General features: G+C 36.9%; 1 protein-coding gene across 2 annotated transcripts in view; it reads right to left on the bottom strand.

The window, feature by feature from the left end:
- The window catches only part of CHM (CHM Rab escort protein), a 249,951-nt gene that overhangs the window by 195,633 nt on the left and 26,512 nt on the right, over positions 1 to 27,806 (bottom strand). For both annotated transcript variants that reach the window (XM_005902355.3, XM_070365658.1), the window contains exon 2: positions 24,368 to 24,434. In XM_005902355.3, coding sequence (XP_005902417.1) covers positions 24,368 to 24,434 — 67 coding nt within the window. The remainder of the gene's footprint in view (positions 1 to 24,367; positions 24,435 to 27,806) is intronic.

Here is a 27,806-nt window from a genome sequence, read left to right as displayed (position 1 = left end):
TTTTTGTTGGACTATTTTGATTTTGCTTATGCATGTATATGTATGTGTGTATGTTCAGTTGGACTTTTTATTGTTGTTATAAACCTCTGCCTCTACATTGGGCTTTTGCAGTTCTGTGGTGTTTTCCTTTTTATTTCCCCCTTTTTTTCTTTTTCTTCCATTTTTTATATTTTAATTTTTTTTAACCTATTATATTTTTTTCTACATTCATTCCTTTGTTTGCCTTTCCTATTTTCTTTCCCCTTATAGTTAAACTTTAATGTATATAAATTTTCTTCATCTACCTCTATTAAACTTTGCATATCTATTCTTTCCTTCTTTCTTTCCTTTCCTCTCAGAATATTTGTTAGTTTTGTTTTCATTACTTAATTCCCCACTTGGCCCCTTGCCTTAGTTTTGTTATCCAGTTTGTTTTTGTTAGTATTTTTCTTAACTTGTAAATAAAAATTTTGATATCCTTTGTTCCTTTGTTTGCCAGGTCAACACACTGTACTTTATTTTTGTTGGACTGTTCTGACATTGCTCATGGGTGTATATGTATATTCAATTATTTTAATTACTATTCGCCAGATTTTGTAAGTGCCATTTTACCTAGGGTTCATCTTTGGTTTCTTGTTTTTGGATATTTGTTTTAATCTCATTTAATGCCATAACTAGCTTCCCTAGTGGCTCAGACGGTAAAGCGTCTGTCTGCAATGCAGGAGATCTGGGTTCGATCCCTGGGTTGGGAAGATCTGCTGGAGAAGAAAATGGCAGTCCACTCCAGTATTCTTGCCTAGAAAATCCCATGGATCTCGGAGCCTGGTAGTCAGACACGACTGAGCGACTTCACTTTCACTTTCAACGCCATAACAAATCACTTGTGGAACTTTTGTTCCTGACCAGAGATCAAGCGCTGAGCCTTTGGAGTGGGAGCACTGATTCCAAGACCCTTGACTACCAGAGAACTAACTCTGCTGCTGCTGCTGCTGAGTCACTTCAGTCGTGTCCGACTCTGTGTGACCTCATAGATGGCAGCCCACCAGGATGCCCCGTCCCTGGGATTCTCCAGGCAAGAACACTGGAGTGGGTTGCCATTTCCTTCTCCAATGCTAACTCTAGGGAGTATCAAATACTGAGAACTCACAAGAAACCACTTGAATACAAGACCCAGCATCACCCAACTACAAATAGCACCCTGTACAGGGCTTGTCATCAAAACAACAAACAAAACAAAACTACAAACCCAATTATCAGCAGACAGGGTTACCACCTCACTCAGCCTTGCCCATCAGAGGAAAAACAAACAAACAAAAAATCAAAAACTCAGCACAAATCTGACCTTATAGGAAGTTTACACAAACCACTGGACCAACCTTGCTGCTGCTGCTGCTGCTAAGTCACCTCAGTCGTGTCCGACTCTGTGCTACCCCATAGAGCTCACCAGGCTCCCCCGTCCCTGGGATTCTCCAGGCAAGAACATTGGAGTGGGTTTCCATTTCTTTATCTAATGCATGAAAGTAAAAAGTGAAAGTGAAGTTGTTCAGTCATGTCCGACTCTTCATGACCCCATGGACTGCAGCCTACTAGGCTCCTCAGTCCATGGGATTTTCCAGGCAAGAGTACTGCAGTGGGATGCCATCACCTTAGGAGGGCAGAAACCAAAAGGAAGAAAGAATTCAACCTACAAGGAAAGTATTCAACTTTCCCTGAAGCCTGGGGAAAGGAGAACTCTAAAAAAGTACGTTAAAAAAAAAAAAATGAAAAGGCAGAGAAATACTACACAAATAAAGAAACAAACTAGAAACAGAGAAGTCCAAATAAATGAAGAGGAAATAGGCAAAGTACCTGAAAATGAATTCAGAATAATGATAGTAAAGATGATCAAAAATGTTGAAAACAAAATGGAGAAAATACAGGAAACAATTAACAAAGACCTAGAAGAATTAAAGAATAAACATACAGAGACAAACAACAGAATTACTGAAATTAAATATACTCTAGAAGAAATCAATAGCAGAATATCTGAAGCAGAAGAACGATTCAGTGAGCTTGGCTATAAAATGGTGGAAATAACTACTGAAGAGCAGTATAAAGTAAAGGAATGAAAATAACTGAGGACAGTCTCAGACCCCTCTGAGACAATATCAAATGCACCAACATTCAAACTATGGGGGATTATAGGGGTCCCATAAGAAGAAGAGAAAAAGAAAAGGTATGAGAAAATTTTGAAGAGATTACAGCTGAAAATTTCCTCAACATGGAAAAGAAAATAGTTAATCAAGTCCAAGAGGCACAAAAAGAATCCCATTCAGGATAAACCCAAGGAGACACACAAACAAGACACATACTAATCAAACTAACAAAGACTAAACACAAAGAAAGCATACTAAAATCAGCAAGGGAGAAGCAGCAAGTAACATACAAGAGAAACCCCATACACTTAATAGCTGATCTTTCAGCAGAAACTCTGCAGGCCAGAAGGGAAGAGCAGGATATATATGAAATACTGAAAGGGAAAAATCTACAACCAAGATTACTGTACCTGGCAAGGATCTCATTCAAAATTGATGGAGAAATAAAAAGGTTTTCAGACAAGCAAAAGTTAAGAGAATTCAGTACAACCAAACTAGCTTCACAACAAATGTTAAAGAGACTTATATAGGCAAGAAATACAAGAGAAGAAAAAGATCGACCCCAAACAATTGAAAAAATGGCAATAGGAACATATATGTCAATAATTACTTCATATGTAAGTGGATTAAATGCTCCAACCAAAAGACACAGACTGGCTGAATGGATACAAAAACAAGACCCATGTATATGCTACCTACAAGAAACCCACTTCAGACCCAAAGACACATATGGATTGAAATTGAGAGGATGGGTGCAAATGGGAAGAAAAGAAACTTAGAGTAGCAATCCTCCTACCAGACAAAAAAGACCTTAAAATAAAGAAGATTACAAGAGATAAGAAAGGACACTACATAATGATCAAAGGATCAATCCAAGAGGAAGACATAACAATTGTAAATATCTATATACTCAACAAAGAAGCACCACAATACAGAAGACAAATACTAATAGACATAAAAGAGAAACTGACAGTAACACAATAATAGTAGGAGACTTTAACACCACACTCACACCAATGGACAGATTATCAAAACAGAAAATCAATATAGAAACACAAGTCTTAAACAACACATTAGATGAGATGGATCCAATTGATATCTTCATGACATTCCATCCAAATGCAGAAGAATACAACTTCTTTTCAAGAGCACATGGAACATGCTCCAGGATAGACTACATCTTGGGTCACAAATCAAACCTCAGTATATTTAAGAAAACTGAAATCGTATCTAGCATCTTTTCCAACCACAATGCTATGAGACTAGATATCAATTACAAGAAAAAAAAATGTAAACAATACAAACACAATGAGATCAAACAACACATTTCTAAATAACCAACAGGTTACTGAAGAAATCAAAAGGGAAATCAAAAAATTCCTAGAAACAAATGACAATGAAAACACGACAACTCAAAAATCTATGGGATGCAGCTAAAGCAGTTCTAAGAGGGAAGTTTATAGCAATACAATCTTACCTCAAGAAACTAGAAAAACATCGAATAGACAATCTAACTTCACACCTAAAACTATTGGAAACAGAAGAATGAAAAACCACAAAAAAAAAAAAGAAGAAAAGAAATCATAAAGATCCAAGCTGAAATAAATGAAAAGGAAATGAAACAATAGTAAAGATAAATAAAACTAAAAGTTGGTTCTTTCAGAAGATAAACAAAATTGACAAACCTTTAGCCAGACTAATCAAGAAAAGACAGAAGGATAAACTCAAGGAAATTAGAAATGAAAAAGGAGAGGTTACAACAGACAATGCAGAAATACAAAGGATTATAAGGGACTATTAGGAACAACTATACAGTAATACAATGGATAATCTGGAAGAAATGGACAGATTCTTAGAAAACTTCAACCTTCCAAGATTGAACCAGGAAGAAATAGAAATTATGAACAACCCAATTACAAGTACTGAAATTGAATGGTGATCAAAATCTCCCAAAAAACAAAAACCCAGGACCAGATGGCTTCCCAGGAGAATTATCAGACAATTAGAAGTTCAGTTCAGTTCAGTCGCTCAGTCGTGTCCAACTCTTGCGAGCCCATGGACTGCAGCATGCCAGGCCTCCCTGAGTTTACTGAAACTCATGTCCATTTAGTCAGTAATGCCATCCAACCATCTGACTCTCAGTTGTCCCCTTCTCCTCCTGCCATCTATTTTTCCGAGCATCAGGGTCCTTTCAAATGAGTCAGTTCTTCCGATTAGGTGGACAAAGTATTGGAGTTTCAGCTTCAGCATCGGTCCTTCCAATGAATATTCAGGACTGATTCCCTCTAGGATGGACTGGTTGGATCTCCTTGCAGTCCAAGGGACTCTCAAGAGTCTTCTCCAACACCACAGTTCAAAAGCATCAATTCTTTGGCACTCAGCTTTCTTTATGGTCCAACTCTCACATCCATGCATGACTACCATAGCTTTGACTAGACAGACTTTTGTTGGTAGAGTAATGTCTCTGTTTTATAATATGCTGTCTAGGTTGGTCATGACTTTTCTTCCAAGGAGCAAGCATCTTTTAATTTCATGGCTGAAGTCACCATCTGCAAAGATTTTTAAGGCCCCCAAAATAAAGTCTGTCACTGCTTCTACTGTTTCCCCATCTATTTGCCATGAAGTGGTGGGAGGTGGGACTAGATTCCATGATCTTAGTTTTCTGAATGTTGAGTTTTAAGACAACTTTTTCACTTTCCTACCCATCCCTCTCTTTTTTCTTGGGGATGGTCTTGATCACTGCCTCCTGTACAATGTCACAAATCTCTGTCCACAGTTCTTCAGTCACTGTGTCTATCAGATCTAATCCCTTGAATCTATTTCTCACTTCCACTGTATAATCGTAAGGGATTTGATTCAGGTCATACCTGAATGGTCCAGGGGTTTTCCCTACTTTCTTGAATTTAAGTCTGAATTCGGCCATAAGGAGCTCATGATCTGAGCCACAGTGAGCTCCCAGTCTTGTTTTTGCTGACTGTACAGAGCTTCTCCATCTTTGGCTGCAAAGAATATAATCAATCTGATTTCAATATTGACCGTCTGGTGATGTCCATGTGTAGAGTCTTCTCTTGTGTTGTTGGAAGAGGGTGTTTCTATGACCAGAGCTTTCTCTTGGAAAAACTCTACTAGTCTTTGCCCTGATTCATTCTGCACTCCAAGGCCAAATTTGCCTGTTATTCAAGGTATATCTTGACTTCCTACTTTTGCATTCCCCTATAATGAAAAGGACATCTTTTTGGGGTGTAATTCTAGAAGGTCTTGTAGGTCTTCATAGAACCGTTCAACTTCAGCTTCTTCAGCATTACTGGTCAGGGCATAGACTTGGATTACTGTGATATTGAATGATTTGCCTTGGAAACAAACAGAGATCATTCTGTCATTTTTGAGTTTGCATCCAAGTACTGCATTTCAGACTCTTTTGTTGACTATGATGGCTACTCCACTTCTTCTAAGGGATTCTTCCCCACAGTAATAGAAACAATGGTCATCTGAGTTAAATTCACCCATTCCAGTCCATTTGAGTTTGCTGATTCCTAAAATGTCGATGTTCACTCTTGCCATCTCCTGTATCACCACTTCCAGTTTGCCTTGATTCATTGACATTCCAGGCTCCTTTGCAATATTGCTCTTTACAGCATCAGACTTGACTTCCCATCATCAGTCACATCCACAACTGGGTGGTATTGTTGCTTTGGCTCTGTCTCTTCATTCTTTCTAGAGTTATTTCTCCAGAAGTAACTGGAGAAATAGAAGAGCTAACGACTATCCTTCTAAAATTCTTTCAAAAAATGGCAGAGGAAGGAACACTTCCAAACTCATTCTACAAGGCCACCATCACTCTGATACCAAAACCAAAGACAACACACAAAAAAGAAAACTACAGCCCAATACCTCTGATGAACCCAGATGCGAAAATCCTCAACAAAATTTTAGCAAACAGTATTCAGCAATACATCTAAAAGATCATAAACCATGATCAAGTTGGGTTTATTCCAGGAATGCAAGGATTCTCCAATATATGCCAATCAATCAATGTGATACACCATATTAACAAAATGAAAGATCAAAACGAGATGATAATCTCAACAGATGCAGAAAAAGCCTTTGACAAAATTCAGCACCTATTTGATTAAAATAAATTAAAATTCCTTATGATTAAAGTAATTTATGCACATTCAAAAAATGTGCATAAAAGAAACCTAGCTCAACACAGTAACAGCCTTATATGATAAGCCTATAGCAAGTATTATTCTCAGTGGTGAAAAATTGAAAGCATTCCATGTAAGATTAGGAACAAGACAAGGATGTCCACTTTAACCACTATTATTCAACATAGTTCTGAAAGTTCTAACTATAGCAATCAGAGAAGAAAAAGAAGTAAAATGAATCCAGATCAGAAAAGAAGAAGTAAGCTCTCACTGTTTGCAGATTACATAATACTGTACATAGAAAACCCTAAAGATAGTATCAGAAAATTACAAGAGTTAATCAGTGAATTTAGCAAAGTTGCAGGATACAAAATCAATACACAGAAATCACGTGAATTTCTATATACTAACAATGAAAAATCAGAAACAGAAATTAAGGAATCAATCCAATTCTCCACTGCAACAAAAAGATTAAAATATCTAGGAATAAACTTACCTAAGGAGACAAAAAACTGTACACAGAAAAGTATAAGACATTAATGAAAGAAATCAAAGATGACTTAAACAGATGAAGAAATATTCCATTTTGCTGGGTAGGAAGAATCAATATTGTAAAAATGACTATACTACCCAATGCAATCTACCAATTCAATGAGATCCCTATCAAATTACCAATTGCATTTTTCACAGAACTAGAACAAAAAAGTTCACAATTCATATGGAAACACAAAAGTCCCCAAATAGCCAAAGCAACCTCGAGAAAGAGGAATGCAGCTGGAGGAATCAACCTTCCTGACTTCAGATTATACTACAAAGCTTCAGTCATGAAGACAGTATGATACTGGCACAAAAACAGAAATATAGACCAATGGAATAAGACAGAAAGCCCCCCAGAAATATAGCCATGCATCTATGGGTACCTTATTTTTTACAAAGGAGGCAAGAATATACAATGGGGCAAAGACAGCCTCTTCAATAAATGGTGCCCAGAAAACTGGACAGCTACATGTAAAAGACTGAAATTAGAACACTTCCTAACACCATACACAAAGATGAACTAAAAATAGATTAAAGACCAAAATGTAAGACCAGAAACTATAAAACTCTTAGAGGAAAATATAGGCAGAACACTTGACTACATAAGTGAAAGCAAGATCCTCTATGACCCACGTCCTAGAGTAATGGAAATAAAAACAAAAGTAAACAAGTGGGACCTGATTAAACTTAAAAGCTTTTGCAAAGCAACGGGAACTATAAGCAAGGTGAAAAGACAACCCTCAGAATGGGAGAAAATAATAGCAAATAAAACAACTGACAAAGGATTCACTTCCAAAATATACAAGCAGCTCATACAACTCAGTACCAGAAAAACAAACAACCCAGTCAAAAAGTGGGAAAAAGCCCTAAACCGACATTTCTCCAAAGAAAATATACAGATGGCTCACAAACACATGAAAAGATGCTCAACATCACTCATTATTAGAGAAATGCAAATCAAAACTACAACTAACTCACCTCACACCGGTCAGAATGGCCATCCATCAAACAGTCTACAAACAAATTCTGGAGAGAGTGTAGAGAAAAGGGAACACTCTTGCACTGTTGGTGGGAATGTAAATTGATACAACCTCTATGAAAGACGGTATGGAGATTCCTTTAAAAACTAGGAATAAAACCACCATATGACCCAGCAATCCCACTCCTAGGCATACACCCTAAGGAAACCAAAACTGAAAGAGACGCATGTATCCCATTGTTCACTGCAGCACTATTTACAACAAATAGAACATGGAAGCAACCTAGATGTCCATCGACAGATGAATGGATAAAGAAATTGTGGTATATATACACAATGGAATATTACTCAGTCATAAAAAGGAACATATTTGAGTCAGTTCTGATGAGGTGGATGAATCTAGAACCTATTATACAGAATGAAGTGAGTCAAAAAGAGAAAGATAACTATCATATTCTAACGCCTAATGGAATCTAGAAAAATGGTACTGAAGAATTTATTTACAGGGCAACAATGGAGAAACAGACATAGAGAATAGACTTATGGACATGGAGAGAGGGCAGGAGAGGATGAGATGTATGCAAAGAGTAACATGGAAACATACATTACCATATGTAAAATAGATAGCCAACGGGAATTGCTGGGATGGCTTAGGAAAGTCAAACAGGGGCTCTTTATCAACCTAGAGGGGTTGGATGGGGAAGAAGATGGGAGGGAGGTTCAAAAGGGAGGGGATATATGTGTACCTATGGCTGATTCATGCTGAAGTTTGACAGAAAACAGCAAAATTCAGTAAAGCAATTATCCTTCAATAAAAAATAAATTAATTAAAAAAAATAGAGAGAACTACTTTATGACCCATAAATTCCACTCCTGGGTATATAGCCAAAAAAAAAAAAAGACCAAAAACACTAATTCTAAAGATACATGCACCCTAATACTTACAACAGCATTATTTACAATTGCCAAGTTAGGGAAGCAACCTAAGTGGCCATCAACAGATGAATGGGTAAGGAAGATGTGGCATGCACACATGTCTGTGTGTATGTGTGTGTGTGTTTTTAATGGAATTATTGCTGCTGCTGCTAAGTCACTTCAGTCATGTCTGACTCTGTGTGGCCCCATGGACTGCAGCCTACCAGGCTTCTCTGTCCATGAGATTCTCCAAGCAAGAACACTGGAGAGGGTTGCCATTTCCTTCTCCAATGCATGAAAGTGGAAAGTGAAAGTTAAGTCACTCAGTCGTGTCTGACTCTTAGCGACCTCATGGACTGCAGCCTACCAGGCTCCTCCATCCATGGGATTTTCTGGGCAACACTACTGGAGTGGGGTCCCATTGCCTTCTCCCAATGGAATTATTACTCAGCCAGAAAAAAGCATGAATTGTTGCCATTTACAACAACATAGATGGACTTGGGAGGGTATTATGCTAAGTGGAATAAGTCAGACTAAAAAAGACAAATACTGTATCACTTTATATGTGAAATCTAAAAAAATATAACAAACTAATGAATATAAAAAAGACTCACAGATATAGAGAACAAACTAGTGGTTACCAGTGGGAGAGGAAAGTGGGAAGGGGCATTATAGGGGTAGGAGATTAAGAGATATAAACTATTATGTGTAAAATAAACTACAAAAACATATTATACAACACAGGGGATATAGCCAATATTTTATAATACCTGTAAGTGGAGTATACCTCAAAAATGGTCAGTCACATATTGTATACCTGTCATATGTAATACTGTACCTTAACTATACTTCAATTGTTTTTAAGCATACATCTTCTGTAAGAAAACTATAGAGACTATGACCTGTTCACCAAAATCTCCCCCTTTCCCCCACTAGCTGGGAGTAGACATGCGGCCCTCAAACTAGAGATGAATTTCATGCCTCCATATAACTCTATAACTATATGTAGATGTCCAAGGGAATGCAGATGTATGTCCAGGGAATAGGAACAAATGTGATATACGCCACTCCAAGTCTTAAAAGGACAAAGGTCTATCATCCATGCTCTATCTCCTTTCTGGGAAGTGAAACCTGGGCAAACCTGCAACCCTGTTTAGACCATGCAATCAAGGAATACCTCAGGGGATGATTTTTCAAGCCAGTGGATTTTGGGTCTCTTTATTATAGACCCTTATTCTTTCATTCTAACCAATGTAGCATGGCTTAGAAAAATGTCATAACTAATGTTTATGGCAAATATAAAATAACAAGTAACAGCAGTTATTACAAGTGCTTTTGTATTTTTGCTTTCATGATACCCTGTATACATAGTGCCTTTGTAATTAAATAAAAAAGTAAAAGCAGGATTTCAATGAATTTTAAAATATAAATCATTATTTCTTCTCTGATTCTATCTTTGCCATTTTTACTTAATACAGAATTTACCTATTGAACAGAACAGTTAAAGTATATAGTTATATAGACTAAAAATATTCTCTATAGCAGGAGGGCAGCCTGTAAACTTTTTCTTTAAAGGGCTTGACAGTAAATATTTTAGGTTTTGAAGGCCATTGCTTTTCCATCACAACCACTCACCTCTGCCACTGGATAACAAAGGCAGACATAGACAATACATAAATAAATGGGCATGTCTGTGTTCCAATACAACTTCATTCACAAAGACAAGCAGCTGGCCTGTGGATCATAGTTTGCACACCACTGTCAATAGTATGATCCTCAATGTATCATATTACATAACTTAGATTGTTTTTAAACATTAAAGTAAAGTAAGAGTAACTTTCATTCTCCATGACTGGAAAAATCTTTCCAAAAATTCAAGATGTCAAAACTGCAAAATAAACATGTTCTGTAGAAACTTTCTTATCCTATTCTTTCAAGAAATGAAAAGTAAGTTCTCCTGAACCCTAAACAATCAATAAATAGCATTTATGCAGTGTCTACACAAAGATGTTGTTCAGGATACAAAGACAAGGTCCTTAACATGCTGACATGATGGTAGGATATGTGGTAGGATATGTTTGTTATTGTTGAATTGCAAGTGTTAATTTATTTTATCTCCAATCTCCTGTACAGTCAATGATACACATCCAGCAAGATGGCTAGGTTACAAACGCTGACCATGTTCCTGACCTCTTCACATTCATACATTCTCATATTGAGTCATTTACCGAAAAATTATTTACTAAACACCTGTGTACCAAGCATCTAAGAGCAGATAAAGTATGTAACATGAGACTTCTTGAAATTTCTTTTGAAACAGCTCTCATTGCTTAAGACAAAGTTTATGCTAAGGGAAATCAGGAGATAGCTTAGAGTAGTCCTATGTAAGCACACTGCTGAATTTTCATGTCATCTTTAAAAACTCTGGTACAGTTTATATTTTACTCTATTATACAACCATTTTAAGTAATATTTTTAAATGTTCGCCATTCAATGGAAGGTATTGGTATTTAAATATATATATGTATTATATACATATTATATATAATGGCAACCCACTCCAGTATTCTTGCCTGGAGAATCCCCATGGAGAGAGGAGACTGGTGGGCTATAGTCCATAGGGTCGCAGAGTCAGACACGACTGAAACTACTTAGCATGCACAGGTAGACAAACATAGAAATATAGATGTGTATGTATGAATGGCTTAATATACATTAATATATTAACTAGCTCTGTCCACTGAGAGACCTTGAAACCATAACACTCCAGTAAGAATGACATCTAGTACTCTGAGCTTGGTTTCTAAATCTCATTCTCAAATACACAGAGAGAGGGCTCATGGATAAGTGATTGTTTCTAGGGCTACAGCAGGGAAAACACAAGATGAGCCTGGAGCATCTTGCAGTGTCAGAAAGTAAGGAAGTGCTCAAAAAAGGATTGGATATTTCACAATGACACAGGAAACAACTGAAAGGAACTCACAATGACCAAAGCTGGAACAATTTGAGCAACAAAATAAACAATGGCAACATGAGATTATAACCTAGAGAATAAAATATCCATTAACCCACAGTTATACATAACATATATAATTTAATAAATAAATGAGAAAGAAGAAACAGTTCTTATTTATAGAAGAAATGCAATAAATAAATGAAGATAGGAAGAGGAAAATAGAAAATTACCATTAGGCAAACATTAGTATATATTGGGGGAGACGATTTGAAACTATTAACAACTAAAAGCAAAGTGGGAACCTGGACTAGATCCTGAAGCAGAAAAATAACATTACTGAAAAAAAAACTAGTGAAATTCAAATTAGGTCTACAGTTTAGTGGTTAGTATTCACCAATATTAATTTCTAAGTTGTGACAATGGTACTATGGCTACAGAAGATATTAACATTAAGGGGAGCTAAATAAAGTGTATACAGAAACTCTCTGTACTAATTTTGCAATTTAACCACAAATCTAAAATTTGTTCAAAAAATCTTAATACTTTAGTGCATTATAATGTTTATAAAATTTATACAAGAGGAAGATGCTCCACTGTCTATCCCTTGGCTTCACATGCCACCACCACCTAAAGTGCCAGAACACCACTACAGTTTGAAAAGCATGATTCTAATCTATTCAACTGCTGCTGCTAAGTCTCTTCAGTCGTTTCCGACTCTGTGCGACTCCATAGACCACAGCCCACCAGGCTCCCCCGTCCCTGGGATTCTCCAGGCAAGAACACTGGAGTGGGTTGCCATTTCCTTCTCCAATGCATGAAAGTGAAAAGTGAAAGTGAAGTTGCTCAGCCGTGTCCAAATCTTAGCAACCCCATGGACTACAGCCTACCAGGCTCCTCCGTCCATGTGATTTTCCAGGCAAGAGTACTGGAGTGGGGTGCCATTGCCTTCTCCAAATCTATTCAACAGTAGAACTTAATTGAGAAATAAGCAAAAATGCAAGGTAGTGATTTCTACTGTCTACAAATTAGAATTAGTTAGAATAATTCAACTAATTTATTTTTAATAAATATATACAGGTACATCAACAACAAAGACAGTGTGGTATATTTTGAAGAATGCTGGAATAGGAATAAGATCTGAGTTTTGTCCCAGCCATCTGCTTGTTTGACTATAGGCAAACTTCAACTTTCTCATCAACAGATGACTCTCTTACAAACTACTGTGAATCTACTTCCTGTAGATCAGCAAGGACCAATGTTGCACTGAGTATGTACGAGGTAACTCTAAATTCCCATCACTAGAACAGTGGCTTGGCATATATAATATTTATCAAATATTTAAGAGCTGCTATATTCCAGACCTCTCAAGCACTGGGGATATAAAGATGACTAAGACCTGATCCCTAATTTCTAAGAGTCTAACAGGGCCAACAGATTTATAAATAATAATAATACTGTATGGAAAATATTACAAGGATATACAGAATGCTTGAAAGTACAGACAAATAGAAAAATTAATACTACTTGGATTCTTAAGGAATACATCACTAGAAAGTGGTATACTAGCTATGTCCTAAAGGAGGAGTACTCTATTCACATAGAATAGAGGCCAGCATGAAAAAAAGGCATAAAGATGTAAGAGAATACTGTATACTTCAAGAGTATATGATGGAATATTGCTGAAGCAGGTGGTAGGTGGCAGGGAAAATTTCTCTGAGACTTTACAATTGCAAATTTGAACCACAGGTGACTATGTTTTAATGCATACTACTCACATAAACCAAGAATCATCAAGCTGAGAAATTAACATACAAATTGTTTTGATCCAGTGCTGTAGACAGAATAATGGGGAACCATTATTCCCCAAAGATGCCTATATCCGAATCCCCAGAAGCTGTGAATAACAGCTTATTTGTTATTTGCCATCTTATATGGCAAAAGGGACTTTGCTAACATGTAAATTAAGTATCATAAGTAGAAGGAATATCCTACATTATCCATGTAGGCCCCAATGTAAACAGAAGGTTCCTTATGAGGGAAGCAAGAAAGTCAAAGGCAGAAAAACAAGATGGCATGATAGAGGTTGAATTGAGGCTCTTGAAGACAGAGCAAGGGGACAAGAGCCAAGGAATGCAGGTGTCCTCTGGAAGCTGAAAAAGATAAGGAAACAGATGCTCCCCTGAATCCTCCAAAAGGAATGAAACACTGCCTGCCTATGACCTGATTTCAGACCCGTAAAATTCATTTCATACTTCTGACCTGCAGAACTGTAAAAGAATAAATTTTGTGTTGTGATACGATACTACATGGGGTATCCCAGGTGGTATAGTGGTAAAGAATCCACCTGACAATGCGGCGATACTACATGGGGTATCCCAGGTGGTATAGTGGTAAAGAATCCACCTGACAATGCGAGAGACAAAGAAGATGCTGGGAGATTTCTGGATTAGGAAGATCACCTGGAGAAGGAAATGGCAACCGACTCCACTATTCTTGCCTAGGAAACTCCATGGACAGAGGAGCCTGGTGGACTACAGTCCATGGAGTCACAAAGAGCTGGACATGACTTAGTGACAAAGAGCAAGAGCAGCAAACTACTACATATGTGACAGTTTGTTACAGGGGCAACAGGAAACTCATATAGTCAGTAATAGCATCAGGTGACCAGGCAAAAGAAAATGCAAAACCACTTAGTATGAATATATCCCATCAGCCAGGTCACAAGAGCATTCCCACAGATAAAGCGCCACTAAAAAAAATCTGGAAAAATATTTTAGGGAAAGAAAAGAAGAAAAAGTACTGAACCTGAAGATAGAAAAATAACAAACAGGAATGTTAAACCTCAAAGAAGTTCACATAAAACTTCACATGCTTTAAAAAAATGAACTGAAACACATGGGAAGAACATGACAGCTTTTAAAAAATTACTCAATAGGACTCCTAGAAATGAATGTCATTTAAGAAAATAATAGCTAGGTAAAATAAAAAATTAGACATATTTCAAGACAGAATTGGGCTTTCCAGGTGGCACAGTGTCAATTAAGGAGACACAAGAGACATGGGTCAGGAAGATCCCCTGGAGTAGGAAATGGCAACTTGCTCCAGTATTCTTACCTGGAAAATTCCATGGACAGAGGAGCCTAGCGAACTATAGTCTATGGGGTCGCAAAGAGTTGGACATGACTGAGTAACTGAGCACACACACAAGACAAAACTGGGATTCCCTGGTGGCTCAGCAGTAAAGAATCCACCTGCAGTGCAGAAGATGTGGGTTATGCAAGTTTGATCCCTGGGTCAGGAAGATCCCCTAGAGGAGGAAATAGCAACCAACTCCAATATTCTTGATGGGATAATCCCATGGACAGAGGAGCCTGGTGGCCTACAGTCCATGCAGTTGCAAAAGAGTGGCACATGCTTTAGCAACTAAACAGTAACAACAACAAGACAGAACTAATGAACTAGAGGTCTGCAAACATTTCCTATAAAGAGCCAGATAGTAAATTTTCAGGCTTTGCAGATAACACAGTTTTTGTTGAAGCTACTTAACTCTGCCTTTGTAGTGTAAAAGCAGCCACAGTCAATATGCCACTATGTAAACAGGTGTTAAGTATATAATCATGGTTGTATTCCAATAAGACTTTATTTTAAAAAACAAGTGGAGAATTCTCTGGTATTACAGTGGATGGGAATCCATCTGCCAATGCAGGGGACACAGGTTCGATCCCTGTTCTGGAATGATTCCACATGCCATGGGGCAACTAAGTCCATGAGCCATAACTACTGAGTCCGTGTGTCTAGACCCCATGCTCTGCAACAAGAGAAGCCACTGTAATGAGAATCCCATGCACTGTAACACAGCACAACAAAAATTAAATAAATAAAAACAAGTCCTAACCTGTGGGCCATAGTTGGTAACCCCAGAACAAGAAGATAAAGGTGAGGAAACTACTCAGAATGTAGTATCAAAAGGTAAAAAGATGAAAAATATGAACGAGATATTAAAAGGTCTTTCCCTTCTTCAGAGGATCTTCCTGACCCACGGATCAAAGCCAGGTCCTCCCACATTGCAAGTGGATTCTTTACAAGCTGAGCCACAAGGGAAGCCCTTAAAAGGCCTAGGGGATAGAATGAGAAGGTGCAATACATAAGAGAATTTCTAAAAGGAAGAATAAGAGAGAAACAATGTTTGAAGAAACAGTTGAGTGTTTTCCCACCAAGAAAAGGCATAAATCATCTGATTTCAAGAAACAAAACAATTTCTGAATAAGTATAAATAGAAATAAAATCCACAGCTCAACAAATTACTATACAACTATAAGGACAAACAGAATATTAAAACAATCAAAAAAAAAAGAGAATTCATGTAACAAAGAATGACATTTCTCAACAACAACAAAAGAAGCTAAAGGACAAAGTCTGAAAGAAAATTACCTTCAGTGTGTAATCACAGAATCAACTAAACTATAATTTGAGATTGAGAGTGAAACAAAGGCATTAACAGACAGACAGAGCTTAATACTAACATTCAGGTTGAAGGAACTTAAGGAAGCAGGATATTGTCTCCAGAATGAAGAGTAAGCAAAGAAAAAAGAAAAGACCAATAAACACAACAGCATATCCAAGCAAGTATTAAGTACAAAAAATGAAGTGTTAGTCACTCAATTGTGTCTGACTCTTTGTGACCCCATGGAGTGTAGCCCAGCAGACTTCTCAGTCCATGTGTGATTCTCCAGACAAGAATACTGGAGTGGATAGCCATTCCCTTCTCCAGAGGATCTTCCCAATCCAGGGATCGAACCTGGGTCTCCTACATTGCAGGCAGATTCTTTACCATCTGAGACACCAGGGCAGCGCATCAACTATTAATAAAAAAGATAGAAGGTCAAAGTATTACCAAAATGCTAGGTAGCAATATGCAAGGGGTGGTCATTGTATTGCTTGAAAAGAGTACTTTGATGACTCTGAAAGTTTAATTTGAATATATATGCCAAAAGTTTAAGCATATTCTAGACCAAAGGAAGAGAAATTTCATCTCTAATTCCAATCCAGTTGTGAAGAGGGAAAAAGTACAAATATACCTCTACCCAATACAAGACAGAAAGCTAAGAGAAGAAAAAAAAAAAAGGAATGGTACAGTAAAGGGAACACACAAATAAGAGTAGAAATATATACAAATATTAGTAAATCATGATAAATATACTAAATTCAGTTAAAAAAAAACAGATTGCCAGATTGAAGTAATAAAGTAAAATCTGTTGCTGCTGCTGCTGCTGCCAAGTCGCTTCAGTTGCGTCCGACTCTGTGCGACCCCACAGACGGCAGCCTACCAGGCTCCCCTGTCCCTGGGATTCTCCAGGCAAGAACACTGGAGTGGGTTGCCATTTCCTTCTCCAATGCATGAAAGTGAAAAGTGAAAGTGAAGTCCCTCAGTCGTGTCCATGGACTGCAGCCCACCAGGCTCCTCTCTTCATGGGATTTTCCAGGCAAGACTGGAGTGGGGTGCCATTGTCTTCTCCAAAAGTAAAATCTACTTATATGCTATTTGTAAGATGCATACATATTAAGATGCAGAAAGACTGAAAATAAAAGGGCAGAGAAGAAATCTTGGGGGAAAAAACAAGGAAACCTGAAATTGCTATGTAATATAAAAAACAAACTTTAAGGCAAAAGGCATTAGCAGGGGGAAAAAACATAAGGTAAACTACATAAAGATATCATCAAATCTAAATCTACATGCTTTTATGAATACTCAAGAATACATAAAGCAAAAATTAATAGAATTATAAAGAAAAAATAAGAATGCCACAGTCAGTAAAAGTGATTTCTAATAAACACCTCCCAATTAATAGAGCAATCAGATAACAGATATTCTGAACCAACAAAATTAACAAGTTTGATCTAATGAAGAGATGGATCTCCATATCCAACAATCAGCAAAAGTTTTCCTTTTTAGTTTTATTTCTACATTAAATTTACTCATAAAAACATTCTAAAAATGTACAATTTTTCCTTTAAACAAAGTATACTAAAACATAAAAAAACCTTTTAAGTCACATGGAATCATATAGCTATAAACCATAAAGCAATTCTCAAAAACACTAAATAACTGAAATCATGCAGAGCTAATTATCTGACATTAATGTAATTAAATTAGAAATTGATTATTCAAAAAAGAATAATTAAAAATTATATTTGGTAAGAAATGTATGAAAAACTCTCAAAACTCAACAGTAAAACAATCCAACTTGAAAACAGTCTAAAGACATGAAGATGTTTTATCAAAGAGAATACACAGATACCATATAAGCACCTGAAAACTGGCCAACATCCTTAGACATTAGGGAAGTGTGAAGTAAAACCCCAATGAGATATCACTACACACTAGCCAGAATTGAATCTTCCTCAATCCCCCACCAAAAAGAGTTAACAACAACAAATGCTGTCAAAGATAACAGAAACTGGAACACTCATACATTGCTAGTGGGACTGTAAAATGGTATAGGCACTCTGAAAACTAGACTGCATTTCTTAATAAACTAAAATAAACATGCCATTACCATATGACCCAGCAAGTGAACTGCTGAGCATTTATCCCAGAAAAATAAAAACTTAAGTTCACACACACAAAAACCTATAGATAAATGTTAACACAACAATTCTATCAGAGCCAAAAACTAGAATCAGTTCAAATGCCATTCAACAGGTGAATGGTTAAACAAACTATGATACATACAGAATACAGAATACTACTCAGTAATAAAAAAGGGGAAAAAAAACTACTGATAAATCTTCAAGTAACAACTTGGATGAACTATGCTGAGTGAAAAAAGCCAAAGCCAAAATGTACACTGTACAATTTCATCCTCAAAATGACAAAATTATACAGCTAAAATCAAGTTGCTGAGGCTAGAAATAGGGGAGGTAGAGGAAGGAGGTGGGTACAGACATAGAAAGACAAAATGAGGAATCCATGGTGCTGGAACTACTCAGTATCCTGATTTTTTTCTATACTGAATCAAATTTAAACATGATAAAAACTTACATATTTTTTCCTCATTCTCTTTTTCTGGCGAGCATATTGTAGGACACATAAAAAGGTAACAGTGGGTTGCAGGCAGGAAGAATGAATAGGCACATTAGAACTTTACTTTCTCACTTCCCTGTTTTGTCACGAGTGTTCAAAATTATAAATTCAGTAAGATATTGAAATAAAAAATGTATCTAGAAATTTAAAAACATATTTCTAAATAACTAATGGATCAAAAAAGAGATCATATGGCTATAAGACTTAAAACTTATACAAGATAGCTACTGTGATCCTAAGAGGGAGCTAAAACCATAAACACACTAAAAATAAAGCTAAAATACAAAGAACTAAGAATTCAATTCTAGAAGTTAGAAAAAGGACAAGACCAATCTCAAGCCAAAGAAAGGAGGATGGAAACAATAAAGATAAGCATAGATATTAATTAGATAGAAAACAAAGATACCAAAGAAAGTTACAATAAAGCAAAACCTGGTTCTCTGAAAAGACTAATAATATAGACAAATCTCTACCAAGACAGAGCAGTGAAAAACAGAAAAAGGAAAAATTAATAGTAAGAATTTTAAGTTTCCATTGCTATCAAGAATAGTATGGCAGTTTCTCAAAACACTTAAAAATAGAATTACTATATGATCTGGTAATCCCAATTCTGGGTATATATCCAAAAGAACTAAATGCAGGATCTTGAAGATATATTTGCACATTCATGTTCATAGCAGCATTATTTACTATGTGCCAGAGGTGGAAGTGAGTCAAGCATTTATCAACAGATGAAAGAATACGTTGTATTGGGTAAACATACAATGGAATATTATTCAATCTTAAAAAGGAAGGAAATTCTAACACATGATACAAAATAGATGAGCCTTGAGGACACTATACTGTTTGAAATAAGCCAGTTACAAAAAGACAAATAATATCTAATTCCCATTATATGAGGTATCTGTGTGCATGTGTACTAAGTCGTTTCAGTGGTCTGACTCTATGTGACCCCTACATACTGTAGCCTGCCAGGCTCCTGTTTCCATGGGGAATCTCTAGGCAAAAATATTGGAGTGGGTTGCTGTGCCCTCCTCCAGGGAATCTTCCCAACTCAGGGATTGAACTCCTTGTCTCATGTCTACCACTAGCACCACCTGGGAAGCCTATATGAGGTATCTAGAGAAGTAAAATTCATGGAGACAGAAAGCAGAATGAGAGTTGCCAGGAGCTGGGGGGAAAAGAAATGAGGAGTTATTGTTTAATGGGCATACTGTTTCAGGTTTATAACATCAAAAGAGTTCTGAAGATCTGCTATACAACAATTAGGAATATACTCAAAACTATTCAACTATATATGCTTAGAAATAGTTAAGATGGCAAGTTTTATGTTATTTTTTTTTAAACTACAATTTAAAGGTTATTTTTTTTTAATAAAGTATGGGAAACTATGTACATGGAACAGGGATATATGGTACTATTGTAGATGTAAAGCACAAATAAAAGGACTAGCATAGGAAAAGAGGTATCAGATTTCTGGTGCCAGAGGCTGGAGGTGGGGCAGGTATGGGAGGGGGTACTGTATGAAGGCAGTCAAAAGGTTCAATGGGGACATTACATCGCTAATACTTATAAGTACTAGGGACATAATCTACAACATGGCAAATATAACTTAACACTGCCTTATGTTATATATGAAAGTTAAGACTTCACATCACAAGGAAAATTTTCTTCTATTTCTTTCATTTTGTACCTATGTGAGATGATGAATGCTCACTGAACTTATTGTGCTAATCATTTCATGATGTAAGTCAAATCATTATGCTATATACCTTACACTTACACAGTATTGTATGGCAATTTTATCACAATAAAACTCAAAGGAGAAAACTAAAACAAAAAAAAAAAAAAAAGGAAATAAAAGGACATGGGAAAGATTGAATCATCTTTCCCTATGAATCTTCTATTTCTCTTCTCCTTTCCCTATGAAGAAGTGAAAGGCAAAGGAGAAAAGGGAAGATAAACCCATCTGTATGCAGAGTTCCAAAGAATAGCAAGAAGAGACAAGAAAGCCTTCCTCAGTGATCAATGCAAAGAAATAGAGGAAAACAATAGAATGGGAAGGAGTAGATATCTCTTCAAGAAAATTAGAGACACCAAGGGAACGTTTCATGCAAAGATGGGCTCAATAAAGGACAGAAACAGTATGGACCTAACAGAAGCAGAAGATATTAAGAAGAGGTGGCAAGAATACAAAGAAAAACTATACAAAAAAAGATCTTCAAGACCCAGATAACCATGATGGTGTGATTACTCACCTAGAGCCAGACATCCTGGAAAGGGAAGTCAAGTGGGCCTTAGGAGCATCTATACGAACAAAGCTAGTGGAGGTGATGGAATTCCAGCTGAGCTATTTCAAGTCCTAAAAGATGATGCTGTGAAAGTACTACATTCAATACACCAGCAAATTTGAAAAACTCAGCAGTGGCCATAGGACTGGAAAAGGTCAGTTTTCATTCCAATCCCTAAAAAAGGCAATGCCAAAGAATGTTCAAACTACCACACAACTGCATTCATTTCATACACTAGCAAAGTAGTGCTTAAAATTCTCCAAGTTAGGCTTTAACAGTACATGAACTGAGAACTTCCAGGTGTTCAAGCTGGTTTTAGAAAAGGCAGAGGAACCAGAGATCAAATTGCCATCATCCACTGGATCATCAAAAAAGCAAGAGAATTCCAGAAGAGCATCTACTTCTGCTTTATTGACTATGCCAAAGCCTTTGATTTTTGTGGATCACAACAAACTGAAAAATTCTGAAAGAGATGAGAATACCAGACAACCTTACCTGCCTCCTGTGAAAACTTTATGCAGGTCAAGAAGCAGCATTTAGAACTGGACATGAAACAACAGACTGGCTCCAAATTGGCAAAAGAGTACATCAAGGAGATATATTATCACCTTGCTTATTTAATTTATATGCAGAGCACATCATGGAAAATGCCAGGCTTGATGAAGCACAAGCTGGAATCAAGATTGCCAAGAAAAATATCAGTAACTTCAAATATGCAGATGACACCAACCTTATGGCAGACAGCAAAGAGAACTAAAGAGCCTCTTAATGAAGGTGATAGAGGAGAGTGAAAAATCTGGCTTAAAATTCAACATTCAAAAAACTAAGATCATGGCATCCAGTCCTATCACTTCATGGCAAATAAATGGGGAAACCATGGAAACAGTGAGAGACTTTATTTTTGGAGGCTCCAAAATCACTGCAGATGATGACTGTAGCCATGAAATTAAAAGATGCTTGCTTCTTGGAAGAAAAGCTATGACAAATCTAGACAGCATATTAAAAAGCAGAGACATTACTTTGCCAACAAAGGTCTGTCTAGTCAAGGCTATGGTTTTTCCAGTGGTCATGTATGGATGTGAGAGTTGGACCATAAAGAAGGCTGAGTACCAAAGAATTGATGATTTTGAACTGGGGTGCTGGAGAAGACTCTTGAGAGTCCCTTGGATGCAAGGAGATCAAACCAGTCAACCCTGAAGGAAATCAATCCTGAATATTCATTAGAAGGACTGATGCTGAAGCTGAAGCTCCAATACTGCCACCTGATGCAGAGAGTCAACTCATTAGGAAAGACCTTTATGCTGGGAAAGACTGAAGGCAGGAGGAGAAGAAAATGACAGAGATAGTTGCATGGCATCACCGACTCAATGGACAGGAGTTTGAGCAAGCTCCAGGAGATGGTGAAGGACAGGGAAGCCTGGCATGCTGCAGTCCATGAGGTTGCAAAGAGTAGGACATGACTGAGCAACTGAACAACAAACAGCAACAGCAACATGAAGAGCCATAATGGAAAAAATGAAAAAAAATGAGAAAATATTTAAGCGTGGTATAGAGCAGAAAACCATCTTATAAATCAATATCTAGATGTATCTAAACTCTCAAAAGCTACCAAGTGTGAGGATCTAAAATAGAAGAAAAAGTTCTGTCAGTTTGAAATACTATTTAAGGTATAAGTTTTTAACATTATCAAGTCTTTCTGACCTACTGCTTATCAAAATTAGATTTAACTTATATTCCTAATCAAAATTTATTTTATATTATCAGTAAACCCTATGTGATTTATAAAATATTCTTAATTCTGGGAAGATCTTGGGTTTTAGAAAAAGACATGCACTAGCTGGGTAAAGTTAGAATTATTACTTAACCTCACTATGCCCCACATTTCCTATTTGTTAAATTAGGATAACACCACCCTCACTTGGCTGTGATGGGTATTAAATTACATGTGTAAAGAAGCTGATATAGGAAGTAGCTTACAGTGCAAACACAGCAGATAACTTTGGCAAATTTGAGATTTCATTTTCAGTTTTAGGTTAATTAATGTTATCAGAAATAAATTTGATTTATGTTCTTATTAAGCCTTTTTAAAGCATACTGGTCTAGTACCTCAGCATTCAAGGCAGCACATTTTTTGGCATGTGAATCCATATGTCAAAAAGACTGAAATAAGACATTAACACAGCAGTTGCACACAGAACAGATTTCCCTGGTGGCTCAGATGGTAAAGAATCCACCTGCAATGCAAAAGACCTAGGTTCGATCCCTGGATCAGGAAGATCCCCTGGAGGAGGGCATGGCAACCCACTCCAGTATTCTTGCCTGGAGAACCCCCATGGGCAGAGAAGCCTGGCAAGCTACGGTCGCAGAGTCAGACACGACTGAGCGGTTCACTGTGGGGGGTGTGTGTGCATATAACAGTGAAAGAGAATTCCAAGGGCAGGACTTAAGAACAGAAAGTAATTCAATTTAGAAATTTCATTCAATGACTGGGGAATTAATATATTTTGAAAATACATTTAGAAAGGGTAAATGAATTAATACCACTTTTGGATTCCTACATACTTGCAATGGGATAATATATGAGAAGGCACTGTAAGCTGTAATAAATCTAGTTATTCTTTGCATTCTGGCATTTTGAAAAACCTGTTACTATCAAACAGCAAATATAAGTCATTATTTCATGTTTCCTTTCTACTCCATTTTAATGAACAATTAAAGTACCAAAATACAAAGGTCAAAAGCATTAAATAGGTAGGTGGAAAGTTAAGGATTTGTTTCTGAAGGAAGCAGGAATGGAAAGATTTATACTTTACCTTAAAGTTGAATTTGCCATTTACTTCCTTTTTATCATCACATTTAAGGAAAAGGGGAAAAAACAAAATTCTAGATATTTTAGAAAACTCGTAGTTAAGATTTTACAAGAAAATCACATACTCTATTAGCTGATTTCTTCAACTATCGAATGCCACATCTAAAATACAACAGCATATACAGGGTTTACATACCCACATACATATATGATTAAAAGGGTAAGTATGAGGTTTCCAAGCCTTGTGGAAAATTATCATTTAGAAAAACAAAATCATTCATGTGAAAAATAGTTATGGTACGTTTGGTTTATATTTAAAGGAAAGAGATCACTATTTCACAAACTATAATAGGAGAACCCATACATTATATATTTCCCATGTTTTTGGTGAAAATTAAACAATTCTAATAATTTTTCTAACTTTAAAAGTTTATATTGGACATATATATGTACACACATATGTATGTATATTTAAATTTTAATTTTGTATAGAGATATTTAGGAAGTATCAAATGCTACCACTGATAAACTTACGAATCAACATGCAGAACCCTCTGGCCACTTCTTGAACATGCAGCTGCAATGATGGATTCAGGCAAACCTATAAAAACATACACCTGTATCATTTAGGATGTAAAAAAAAAATATATATATATAAAAGCACAAAAAATGTTCAATTCATACCACTGTTGTATAGAAGAGTTTAACAAAAGAGGCTCATTCTTGTATTCAAAATTATAAAGTTTATATTATACTTGGATGATGCTTCTTGAACATATACTAGTAATACTGAAAATTTTATCATGTGGAAGGGAGATGTTTTAAAACTCAAGTACTTAAATTCTTTTTATCTGCCAATTACCATAAATGCTAACTGCTAAGTCACTTCAGTTGTGTCCGACTCTGTGCGACCCCATAGATGGCAGCCCACCAGGCACCCCCACCCTGGGATTCTCCAGGCAACAGCACTGGAGTGGGTTGCCATTTCCTTCTCCAATGCATGAAAGTGAAAAGTGAAAGGGAAGTCGCTCAGTTGTGTCCGACTCTTCGTGACCCCATGGACTGCAGCCTACCAGGCTCCTCCACCCATGGGATTTTCCAGGTAAGAGTACTGGAGTGGGGTGCCATTGCCTTCTCCGTACCATAAATGAGCAACTGTCAAAATATTGTTCATACAAGCACTTTGTTTCAGAAACTATATTCACATATTAGCTGATCGGATTCTCTCAAATGCACTGACAGAAAAGGATCTGCATACACATTTTAGAGATGAAGAAGAAACTGGGGTGCAAACTGGTTAACCTGCTGCCCAATGCTTAGAAAAAAAGCTCTAGAGTTGAAATTTTAACATAAATCTAACTTCAAGTCACATTGTCTCTTAGGGGTAATGGTATATATTTTTCAGTTTAAGCAATAGGCTAACTAATTTTTAAAAAGGTCATTTACATGATACATTATTTCACTTCTGCTTAATACAGTAGTTTGATAAGAACATTACTGTTTTGAAATTAAATTAAGCCATATCATAAAGTTTGTTATCATAAAGTGAAAGTGAAGTCGCTCAGTCATGCCCAACTCTTTGTGACCCCATGGACTGTAGCCTGCCAGTCTCCTCCGTCCATGGGATTTTCCAGGCAAGAATACTGGAGTGGGTAGCCATTTCCTTCTCCAGGAGATGTTCCTGACCCAGGGATTGAACCTGGGTCTCCTGCACTGCAGGCCGACTCTTTACCATCTGAGCCACCAGGGAAGCCCCTTTGTTATCATAAAGGGAAATATATATTACTATTATTAATACCAATACCAAAAAATATTTACCAAAGATAATTTTATAATAAAAAAAATCCAGATGTTCAGCTACATCAGCTAGTTACCACTCTATGTTATAAATTCAAGACTCTTCCATAACTTTTTATCATAAGAGCTACCATTTCAACAGAGGCTAAAATATTTTACATCAGTCAGATGAACAAAGCTAGTTTAGTGAAATTCTATAGTGATGCTACTGACTCTTTCACTACAATGAGATACCATGGTCCTCTTGAATTTTTACCTAGTAGAAAAGAAACAGCATCCTTCTGGCAACAGTTTAAACAAAACATTAACCATCAAAGATTTCAAGAAAAGAGAATGCTTATCTTCTTTATGTAAAAAAGCAACAAGCATATGGAAGCAACCGATGTAGCCAATTTCTAGTTAAAAATCACATTAAACAAAAGCTGCATCTGCATTCATGGAAGAACTAGTTTTCCAGTGCTGGGCACTTTGTGGGTATAAAATGTTTAGTTCAAAAGAGACGTTCTGACCAAATGTAGTAGATATAGCCATTAAATATCAATTATTGGAAATAAGCCATTATAAAGTTGCAACCTTAACTTAAGATACAATTCAAAGGAAAAAAAGTGAAAGTTTATAGTGTAGAAAGAAATAGGAGGAAGAAATGAAAATTCTAAAAAGCTAAGTACGCTTAGTTCTTCATAACGGTAAAAACTGTATCGTTCTAACATTTTACCTTAACTCTTTATACATAAACATGTATACATAAACTCTTTATACATAAAAAGTAAGCTTTCTTTTTAAAGAAATGCAGTCACTATGCTACTTTACAGGCTGCTAAGTGGTTTAGTGGGCTTCCCTGGTGGCTCAGATGAGAAAGAATCTGCCCGCAATGCAGGAGACCTGGGTTCGATCCCTGGATCAGCAAGATCCCCTGGAAAAGGGAATGGCTACCCAGTCCAGTATTCCTGCCTGAAGAATTCCATGGACAGAGGAGCCTGGTGGGCTACAGTCCATGGGGTCTCAAAGAGTTGGACATGACTGAGTGACCAACAGTGACTGACTAAGTGGCTTAGTTACAAAGGACAACAGCAAAGAAATATTCAGGAAGCAGAATCAGTGTGTTTATGTGTGTAATAAAGACAGCATTAATAATATACCACCAAATATCAGCACAGGGCTTTATGATTCACAATGTATTTTCATATACATCAGAATAATCACTTATTCTTCATTATATGCAGATGACATCACCCTTACGGCAGAAAGTGAAGAGGAACTCAAAAGTCTCTTGATGGAAGTGAAAGTGGAGAGTGAAAAAGTTGACTTAAAGCTCAACATTCAGAAAACGAAGATCATGGCATCCGGTCCCACCACTTCATGGGAAATAGATGGGGAAACAGTGGAAACAGTGTCAGACTTTCTTTTTCTGGGCTCCAAAATCACTGAAGATGGTGACTGCAGCCATGAATTTAAAAGACGCTTACTCCTTGGAAGGAAAGTTATGACCAAAAAAGCAGAGACATTACTTTGCCAACAGAAGTCCGTCTAGTTAAGGCTATGGTTTTTCCTGTGGTCATGTATGGATGTGAGAGTTGGACTGTGAAGAAGGCTGAGCGCCGAAGAATTGATGCTTTTGAACTGTGGTGTTGGAGAAGACTCTTGAGAGTCCTTTGGACTGCAAGGAGATCCGACCAATTCATCCTAAAGGAAACCAGTCCCGAATATTCACTGGAAGGACTGATGCTAGAGCTGAAACTCCAGCACTTTGACCACTTCATGCGAAGAGTTGACTCATTGGAAAAGACTCTGATGCTGGGAGGGATTGGGGGCAGGAGGAGAAGGGGACGACAGAGGATGAGATGGCTGGATGGCATCACTGACTCGATGGATGTGAGTCTCAGCGAACTCCGGGAGTTGGTGATGGACAGGGAGGCCTGGCGTGCTGCGATTCATGGGGTCGCAAAGAGTCAGACACGACTGAGTGACTGATCTGATCTGATCTGATAACCCTGGGAGGGAAGCAGTATTATCCATGTGGAAAAAAATGGGATGAGAAATGTTAAATTACTTGCCAAAGATCAAGCAATTCAGTAATTCAGTATCACAAATTCAAATTACCATGATAAATTCACTCTTTCCAATTTGGACTTGAGTCTGAGAATGAGGATGTAAGGGCAGGATGGTAACATAATGA

Source organism: Bos mutus, chromosome X (genome assembly GCF_027580195.1).
Source record: "Bos mutus isolate GX-2022 chromosome X, NWIPB_WYAK_1.1, whole genome shotgun sequence".
Classification (NCBI taxonomy): domain Eukaryota; kingdom Metazoa; phylum Chordata; class Mammalia; order Artiodactyla; family Bovidae; genus Bos; species Bos mutus.
This window is presented reverse-complemented; position numbering and strand designations above follow the sequence as displayed.